The 10,447-nt window shown below is 39.8% G+C and overlaps 1 protein-coding gene across 3 annotated transcripts in view; it reads left to right on the top strand.

Annotated features, from left to right (window-relative positions):
• Window positions 1-10,218, top strand: part of tp53bp2b (tumor protein p53 binding protein, 2b) — a 45,554-nt gene extending 35,336 nt beyond the window's left edge. For 2 of the 3 annotated variants that reach the window (XM_005161809.5, XM_009296445.4), the window contains exons 13-18: window positions 601-1,361; window positions 4,381-4,518; window positions 4,607-4,740; window positions 4,821-4,987; window positions 8,789-8,988; window positions 9,580-10,218. In XM_005161809.5, the coding sequence (XP_005161866.1) occupies window positions 601-1,361; window positions 4,381-4,518; window positions 4,607-4,740; window positions 4,821-4,987; window positions 8,789-8,988; window positions 9,580-9,621 (1,442 nt within the window). In that variant the 3' untranslated portion in view covers window positions 9,622-10,218. The remainder of the gene's footprint in view (window positions 1-600; window positions 1,362-4,380; window positions 4,519-4,606; window positions 4,741-4,820; window positions 4,988-8,788; window positions 8,989-9,579) is intronic. The other variant, NM_001045153.1, reaches the window with a different exon arrangement.
• Window positions 10,219-10,447: the final 229 nt, after the last annotated feature.

Raw genomic sequence — 10,447 nt, forward strand, 5'->3', positions numbered from 1 at the left:
TTACATAACTTTGCAGTCCCTTGGTTCTAACTTTGCATATCTTTAAAACTAAGAGCACATAGGCAAATTGCTTTGAAATGAATAGGTACACTGTCGCTCAGACGGAAACAAATATTGAATGAGGATGTATAATGGATTGTCTAAATTAGATCTACTTTAGAAACATACACTATGGTCTTATTTGAAGTCTGTGTGAAATCAAAATGTACAATGTTTGTTCTGCTAGTGCACATTGTTATTCCTTAGATTAACAATTACAACAGTTTATTTTGGTAATCTTTAATCAAATTCTGAGCATTAGCTTCTGAGTATGGAGTGTCGGTCCGTCACTGTCGAAGTCAGTTTGACACTATATTCTTAACCACTTCACTCTTATTGTTAGTTTGCTATAAGGGGATGATTTGCAAAATGAAATCCCCACCCCCAACTCAATATTATATTTCAGTAGGAAGTACAGCAACATATCAAATAAAAGTCTCAGTAACTTCTGGTACACACAGACTTTAAATGGTTGGACAGAAATACAGATAACATTGTACAGCGATCTTGGTTTTTATTTGTCTTTTTTACAAAGTTATCCTCATTCTTTTCCTCTCACAGTATACGGTAAGCCAGTCATCCCATCCAGTGTGGGACAGCAGTCCTTTATCCAGGACTTCAGTCATATTGAAAAAATCTGTGGTCTAGACGGTGACCAAGTGGACCAGGGCAGCAGTAACACAGCCCCTGCATCCTCCTCTGTTGAGGGCCAGGAGGCAGAACGTGTTCCCCGACCCCTCAGTCCAACCAAACTTCTCCCGTTCCTCTCAAATTCTCATCGACTCCAGAGTGATGTTGACCTGGAGGCCCTAAGGAAGAGACTGCACAATGCGCCTAGACCTCTTAAAAAGCGTGGCTCTATAACCGAATCCGAGGGGCCCGGTGGACCCAACATTCAGAAGCTCCTCTACCAGAAGACTACATTGGCAGCTATGGAGACTATCGCCCCAGCTGCTTTCTTTCCGGCAGAAGGTGAAGATGGATGCAGGCCTGTACCTAATGAAAGCACTAGACCCCAGGAGGGACACCATGATAATACGATACCTGAATGTGAGAGAGAAGAGGAAGAGCTGACGCCTCCACCGCTTCCACCTCGATCTCCAATCCTGGATGACAACTCCAATTTTAGCACTGGACTGAATGAACCTCAGCTAAAGGAAGAACAGGAAGTCTATGGCCCAGCTGCTCCAGAGCCATATGTTGAGGAGTACCCACCTTACCCTCCACCTCCATATCCTAGTATGACAGAGCAGGAGGGACCAGGGGAGGACAGCATCAATATGAAGGCTCCAGAGGTCACGGGACAGGTCATGTTACCACCGGTAGGTACTACTAGACACAAACACCTCAGGAAAATCTACCTAATCATGATCTATCAGGTGTGTTAATACCACTGTAGTGGCTACGATTAGGGGATAATGTACATCCAGGCAGTTTTTACAGGCGCAGAATAAAGTCAAACATGATTATCAAGACTGATGGCTTTATTCTGCTAAAACAACCACCTGGATGTACTTTATCCTGGTTATTACATGTCTACTTGTCATGCTGTGTTCATACCAGACGCAGAACGCACGGATAAATTGCGATATTCATGCATAAATACACACGTGAACATTTTAAGTTTACTTTCTTCATTTGTGCGTCAAATCCACTTCATTCATGCATCAAATTCACTGAGCAATAGACGCGGATTTGCATCATAGGCAGGGCTTCTGTCTGCCCAGTGACTGTAGCTTCCGGTGCCTGACGGCTAACATGGATTTTATAGACAAAGTAACTATGTTTATCTTCTTTATAAAGGCTAAAACACAGAGTTGATACATTTGGAGCCGTGTATGAGTCTATTAGATCCTTTCAGTGGTGCACCAGCTTTGTGAGTTGATAAACTCCTCCACAAACTTAACCTGGATGATGGAAGCTTTCAGCGGTGCTTCTGACTGAGCCAAGCTCAGTTTGATCAACTGTTGTTTGGTGTCTGTTGTTTGGTGTGACAGGAATGAAAAAGGCTGAATGGAGCATACAATAACCTACATAATATTCAAACACAAGATTGCAGCAAACAGTCAAAAACAGCAGCATGACGGACAAGCATATAAATATGGATGCAAACGCATTCACTTATTGTTTATTGTTTGTTTTTTTTCGAAATAACACACCTTGGAGTTGTGATTGACCAATCAGAATCAAGTATTCCAGACAGCGGTTTAATGCATCAAAGTTAAAGTATTTGTTGCAACATTGACATGCCTTATAAATAGTGGTGTCAAAATTAATTGTTTCTTCGGTGCACCGCGATGCAGACGCAGACAATTCGGTATCGATTCAGTAATAACCATAACCGGTTATTATGTAGTGACGTCATTTATCTCCTATGCGCTCTGTCGCGAGGGAGGCACTCAGCCAACTCAGGGCCGGCCCGTGGCATATGCACCATAGGCAAATGCTTAGGGCGCTGTATATCCAGGGGGGCGCCAGAAATTAGCGCGCTTCAGTTGGTTTTGTTTTCGATTTTCCTGACACACATTAAGTTATAGATGGCAATAACTCAAAAAACGCTTACCCTAAAAAGATCAAAAGCGTGTTTCCTACAGAAAGACAAAGCTGGTTATGTTTCACAGCTGTCTTTCTTTTATTCGCTCGACATTACGAGCACTGCTCCGTTTAAGCCCTCACAGTCTGCGTTTACGCTGAGAGGAGCTCTCAGTAAGGGACCGTCGGAAAAGTGCTTATTTTTTTCGTTTTTTTTTTTCCGTTTTTCTGCTCCGCTCAGCGCGAGCTCTCCCTGTTGCAAGGGCTTAAGTGTGTTTGTTTGTGTGTGTGTGTGTGCGTGTGTGTGTTTGTTTGTTTGATGCTGTCTATGTTTGTGAATGTGTTTGAATGAGAGACAGTGTGTTACTGTGTGTCTGTGTGTTTATACAGACAGCATGTTATAGCCTCCCCCCTAAAATATAACACTATATATGGAAAGCATCGTCAATGCACCGTGATGCACCGAGATATCGAATTAAACCGAATTGATGGCATGATAATCGTAACCAAACCGAACCGTGAGACCAGTATAGGTTCACACCTCTACTTATAAAGTATATCAGCTGCAGGGAATGTCTTATGCTGGACTGGTATAGAGAAAGTGCAGCTCAAGCAGTGATTTATTGTTATGGTTGCCAATCTGAGTCAACAAGATTCACCTTCTACTGTAGTTGACCTACAGTTAACCGGCCTTACAGCAACTTTTGCAGCCTCCAGCTATTGTGTGAACACACATTAACAGTCCTCCAGGCATATATTTAACAAACTAAAAATCTTAGGAGGTCAGGGAGTCATTTAAGAATCATTGCCTGTGAACAAACAGCCAAAAAAAAAAAAAACGAAAGCATTTTCTATGCCTTGATCAGCATTTTTCAGCTCCCTTTACTGCATATATTGTATTCCTAATCAACCTTAACTCATCAGTTCAATATTCGAGGCTTAGACCTTAAATTGTTGTGTCCAATAAAGTCTAAAATGTGTTAGAAGTACCCCAGCTTCAGGGTTGGTCTTGATGGATGCGTTGAAATTGAAAATCTTTTTTGCTGTGCTAAGGTGTGCAAGCATTTGAGAATCGTCAGGTACTGACTCAACACTGAGCAGTGCATTGCAGTCAAACACTGCGGGTAAACTTGGGAGACCAAAGCATGCATAGCGTGTGAATCACAGCCACACTAGTAAGTGAACTCCTGTTCATTCATGAAATGACAACCAGAACATGCTGCAGTCTCTTGTCCTTTATTTGAGTCCATTAAGTACACAATATCATATGATGCCTTCTATGTATTTTTACAATTCAACAAGCTATACAGCATTACAGAACCAAAATGTAGATTCTGAACAAGTTCCCAAGGTATAATGCCAATATTTGGGACAAATACCTTTATTATAAATACAACACTATCTAAGCATTTAACCTAGAGCTAAGTCAGGCCACAGACAGCGAAAAAGGGGAGATCGAGAAAGAGTAAGGATGAAGACAAGTAAGGTCAGTAGAGATTCTGATCAAACCATCCATTCTGGGCTGTTGCTTAGCAACAAGCCACACTAAGATTCTGAGCACTCCACACGGATCTCATTAAACATTTAAATGGAGCAGAAGTGGCAACCAGTGACCCTCAATGGGCTTTTAATATGAGGAATGAAAGAGTGGTTCATGTCTAACACCTACAGGAGTATGATTACTTCATGTTCACAAACTTTAGCACATCCCCACTATGAAGGAATTAATAAATTATACAATGCATACAGAATTTCATTCTTTTATATAATAAATGCACAACCTTTTATTCATCCCCATCCGCTTTTCAGGGCAAGAGAACTAACCTGCGCAAGACTGGCTCAGAGCGCATTAACCACGGGATGCGCGTGCGCTTTAACCCCCTGGCCCTCCTGCTGGATTCCTCTTTAGAGGGCGAGTACGACCTTGTCCAGAGGATCATATATGAGGTGAGGCAAAGGCCATGATCACTTGCATACATCAACCACTAGTAACTTATACACAGATCAGATACATGTCTGTATATATGATATCCAGGTGGACGACCCCAGTTTGCCCAATGATGAGGGCATCACTGCCCTGCACAATGCTGTATGTGCTGGACATACAGAAATCGTTAAGTTCCTGGTGCAGTATGGGGTGAATGTGAATGCCGCTGACAGCGATGGATGGTGAGTGAAAACGTGTTTATGAAAAGCCCTAATCCTTAGTTTAAATGCAACATAATAATACATCTCTTTCTCTACCTCAGGACTCCCCTGCACTGTGCCGCTTCTTGTAATAATGTGCAAGTGTGTAAATTCCTGGTGGAATCGGGAGCTGCTGTGTATGCCATGACCTACAGCGACTTGCAGACAGCAGCAGACAAGTGTGAAGAGATGGAGGAAGGTTATGCCCAATGCTCTCAGTTTCTCTATGGTGAGAAGCCTGTCCTCCCATTAGGAAATATATCGAAATAGATCTAAGGCTGGGTTCACACCAAATGAGGAGCACCACATCACTTAAAATGAAAGACACAAGACATGTCACTCGTATAGTTTTGAATGGGGAAAAGAGTAACGCCTGTTTCACACCGCAAGCGTCAGCGGCGCGTGAGCAGAGCGTGAGCAGCGTGTGTGTTTTCGGCGTCCATGTTAACAGATTAGAGCTTTCATATCGCACGCAGCAGCAGCGCGTCAGAGCGAGGCGTGAGCGTCGCCAAAGCAGCAGTGCAGTAATAGTTTCGGCGCTGGGTCTATTTTTGACGCGCTGCTCACGCTCAATTAAAGTGACGGTGCATTGATAATGACCAAAACACATTGAATGACAGTAAAAAGTAGCAATTTTACCCAATAAATGCGTTAATAATGTCAAATGGTTTATATATAGTCAATCAAATGAACTTAAACGATTAAAAACAGCACAAACATTTATTTAGGCCCGAACTACAAAACCCAATGTAAAACAATTTTAGTATCAGTTTTGCTTAAGTTGCACGCTAGTGTTTAAGGAGAGGGGAAATAGAATATTTACGGGATTTGTAGTCCATAGCGAAGTGTATTGTGGGTAGTGTAGTTCGACACGCATGCTGGATGATGTTAACTCGCTGTGTTCTGTGCAGCTGAGAAAAGGAAGAAAGTTTTAATCGGCTTTGTTTTATGTTCACTCGAGTTATTCCTACCGGGAGCTGTTTACACTGTGAATCTGACAACACGAAAATAAGAAAAAGAATGGCATGCATTGCTTACTTTTGTCCGTCTCATCATCTGCACGAGCAGGAATTAACGAGCTGTTATTCTGCCGCTGGACATCACTGAAGCGGAGAAGGTAACACTAGTTTAATCTGTATAAATATTATTATTACTATATTGTATAAATATTATTATATATAGGCTTACAGCAACCTGACAATCAAAAAACAAATGACATGATATCACAGGCGATTGTCTTCTGACTGTAGAACTTCTCATATAGCTTGAGAAGCATACAGTACTATTTGATTCATAAAATTTGTAAAATAAACATTTGCAGGTTAAAGAAACAGCATAGGAGGGGCCTTGGTGCAGATGAAAAGTTTAAAGAGTGTATTTGTATATGGCGACATGGGTAACTAGATAGAATAGACAGAGATAGGTTTATCTCTGCAGCAGCTGCTGAAGAGCTGCGTGCTGCAGACGCAGCTGGTGTGAAAGGCAAACGCCTGCGTGCTGCTTCTGCTCGACATACGCGCTGCGCACGCTCTGCTCACGCGCCGCTGACGCTTGCGGTGTGAAACAGGCATAAGTGTATAAAAAACAAAAACAAGAAAGCATTCATTTCCAATCCTTTATTTAAAAAAGCTCAGGCTCATTCCTGAGATATAATAATAATAATCAGGGCTTTACATTAACACCTGCCAAATGCGGGTAGATTTCAGCTCTGGCGGGTTAGACAGACACCTCCACTAGCCACTTTGGCTGGATGGAAATCATTTTTAAATCGTATTTTTCTTAAAAGCAGAATTCGACAATAAGCATGGCCCGATATTCATGCAAATGTGATCTTAGAATCGAGGAGCAGCACGACTGACAAAAATAACTGTGTTCGCGCGAGCAAAACAGCAAAAAAGAAGGTAAATACCGAACGAGAGGTTGACCACTCGTGCGCACAGGTGATGTGATGCACGTGACTGTTAAAAAGTGCGCGCGCGCTCCCGTTTACTTGCGCAAATCCCGTGCCTAGAGGAAGCGCAACTGGTGTGATCGATTTCCTTTAAAATAGACTGGACAAAGAGTGATGATCGTGCACCCACAGTCCTGCTGCTTTCAAGAGCTCAAGATTTTAAAAAAAAACCACATTACTTTGCAAGGAGCAGCAGCAGTCAATGCTTTCATTTTAATTATTCTTTGAACAGATTAACAGGCCTATATTAACAGTGTGCATGTGATCATCTTTTCATTATCACACACGGTATGTTTCACCTGCTTTCTTTTGCTTGGTTATTTTTGTTAATATGGTTAATTACATTTTTACAATAACATTGCTTTAATGGTAGATTACTCCCCGTTTATGTGTAGGTAACTGCTGATCTGCGACTTTTAGCCAGGACCGATTACTGTGCATTTTTTAGATACATGACAATACTTCTTTTTTTTAATTTAATGTTTTTTTAAAGAAAAGTTTTGTTGAGTTAAAAAGTGTACCTACACAGCTGTATTTTCCATGTTTTGAAACACAAGAGGTTAAATGAATGAGGAGGCATGTTGTGGACATAACACAACATCTAAAGCAAGTCATCTTAGCATGTCAAAGTCAAATTTATGCATATAAAATATTTTTCCCAACAAAAAAAGTGTGGCTAGTGAAAATGGCGAGTCGCTAGTAATGTTAGAAATCTACTAGCCACAGTGGCTGGTGATCAAAAAAGTTGATGTCATGCCCTGATAATAATAATAATAATAATAATATCTAAACCTTTTTAAATCAAGATACATACTAGACACATGAAGTAGCATAAAAATTGTCTTGTTTTCTGAAAAAAACACACCTCAAAATAAAGTGATTGTTTGCTTAAAACAAGCAAAAAAAATTGTCAATGGGGTCAGAAAAATAATCTTAATGAGATATAATCTCAAACAGAAGTTTTAAGCATCATTATGTACTCATATTTCTTTAATTGTAAGATTTTTTAGATATTTGGAATAGAAACAAGACGAAATTACTAAGTAAGAAAAGCTTTTTGCAGTGTAGCTGTACATGACAACAGATGGAAAATTGAATGATCCAAAAAAGGCGAGTGAATAAAATGTGTCTTTAGTTTTGCAGTGCAAAGTAACTCTACCACCGCTGCTTTACTACTGTTATTATCCCTTTCACTGGTGAGTTAAAAATATTCTATTTGGAACCAGGAGTTTTTTGCTGTTTCACCTTTGATGTTTCCGTGGCAACGAGTCATGTTTGTCATATGACACACCGCAGCCACAATAGCACTGTATGACAGATCCATCCCTTTTATTTAGTTATTTTTCCGTTTTAATTCAGCATATTCACACGCTTGCTCATCATGTCATCAACTGCCTTACTAGTACTTGTGTGTATTTACATGTCTACAAATTAAATAGTAAAACTAGAACCTAAAGTTCATTGATAAACTTTGATGTTGGCTTGAGAAAGCCAACGTGACTGCACTAGGACTGGGAATGGCAGTCGGCAGGAAGCACGGCGGCGGTTGCTAAGTGGTTGCTAGGCAGTTGCTAAAACGTTTATGGCATTGTTAGGTGGCTAAGCAGTTGTTAAATGGCAATGCTCGTGTATTTGTTTGATCAAATTCTGATACTTAGTAGGCATTTCTAGCATATGTTATTGCATTTAGATAATCATTCATAGCATGTAGCTAATCGTTATTAGCACTTGGCTTCCATTATCATTGTTACCATGCATAGTACACAGGAAGTCCCATTTGCTAGCCTGAGTCAAACAAGACAATGCCTAGGTCCCTACGATGTTCTGATGAAGAGATATTGCTGTTTTTAAATGGTTGCTAGGTTATACTGTTTTATTGCTATGGGGACATTTGATAGGTTAGTGATGATACATCAAAGCTTCTTGGCAATATGAGTGATCTAAAGGGTTTTCCCCCTTATACAATTACATAACTTACCTAATTCCATGTTAGGTGTCAAGCCACCATCATAGTTCAGCTTGTAGCGTATCACAATAATACCTGCAAGTGTAAATTTATAGTATTATTTTTTTCTACAGGAGTGCAAGAGAAGATGGGCATCATGAACAGAGGCGTAGTGTATGCCCTGTGGGACTATGATGGTGAGAGCCCAGATGAGTTGTCATTTAAGGAAGGAGACTGCCTGACTGTCCTACGAAGAGAGGATGGGGAGGAAACAGAGTGGTGGTGGGCAAGATGTGCTGACAATGAGGGCTACATACCTCGCAATCTCCTTGGGGTAAGGAAGTGCCTTCATTTTATGAATGTATGGTCGCGACTGCAGAATGAATGGTCAGCGTCACTAAGTTCTATCATTACAAAAATGGTAACTGTTTAGTTGAAGTAACAGTTCTCACCTTTTATTACCTGCCTAGTTTTAAGATATTAACTGTTTATTAGCACTTATATAGTATGAACTTATTTTACAACCTTAATCGTACCCAGTACCTAAGCCCAACTGCTACCTTAATAACCATCAATAAGCAGCTAATTAATAGGTTATTGAGCTAAAAGTCTTAGATAATGGTTTGTTAATAGTATGAATTGTTAATTAAAATAAAGTGTAACCAAAATTACCCATTACCTAAACCCAACTACTATCGAGGTACTGATTTTAAGGTGATATCACCAAAACCATGTGTTGTGTTTCATAACTGCATCAGTTTCATGCGAGACAGCAATGCTTTTCTATTGCTTGCTTCTGATATAATTCACATTTTAAAGTATTTCAGATGCACAATAGCGCCCCCTACCATACAACAGTGAAACTACAAAGATAATAATGGACACTATTACCAGAAATGACCGATAAATGTTGTTCTTCCAATAGCTGTACCCCAGAATCAAGCCCAGACAGAGGAGCCTGGCGTAGGAATTTCCAAATCAGCGCTGATGTGCCCGCGAGATAATTCGTCGTATTATTTCAACAGTCGCTTAGTTCTTCAGAGCAAAAGGAATTTCTGAGGGTGATCGCTTCACATTTTCATTGTGAAATAAAGAGAATAGTTTCATGTCTGTATGCTATAAATGTTTGTAAGGTTGCAAGCTTTGGACCAGTAGACTTAGACGCACATTTCAAAAGCAGGTTCAAGCATGTATAGTTAAATGAAGGACTTCTGATTGGTACAGATGCATTAATAGTCATCTGAGTGTCGTATCTCATATGAAGGATGTCAGATTTAGAGATGTCATTTTTTTCATCTTTTTAAATCAATTTTCTGTATTCACTAATGCTGATTTGTTTCACAAAGTGCAAAACAAGAGGCATTCATCTTTTGAAGGTAAAGAATAAGAGTTTTTATATAATATTTTTGTTCTTATTTTATTCATATTGCCATGTTACATAAACTGTTCTTATGGTGCTTGCTGCTACGCTACAACAGTGTGTTCTGTGAACAATTAACAATTTATTGTGCAAAGACAGCTTTCATTTATCATAATAAAACTTGACATAAATACTTGAACAAAATGTGTGTTTTTTTTACTTGAAATGCTTCTTGTTCAGAGGTGGGTAGAGTATCCAAAATCTATACTCCAGTAAATGTACAAGAACTTGGGGCCATTTTTACTCAAGTGAAAGAAACAATCTTAAAAGTTACTCAAGTAAGAGTAAAACAAGTATCTGATGAAAACATTACTCAAATAGTTACTAGTTACTTTTCATTTTATATATATATTGAATATTATACTTAATTATT

This window comes from Danio rerio, chromosome 22, assembly GCF_049306965.1.
Source record: "Danio rerio strain Tuebingen ecotype United States chromosome 22, GRCz12tu, whole genome shotgun sequence".
NCBI lineage: Eukaryota > Metazoa > Chordata > Actinopteri > Cypriniformes > Danionidae > Danio > Danio rerio.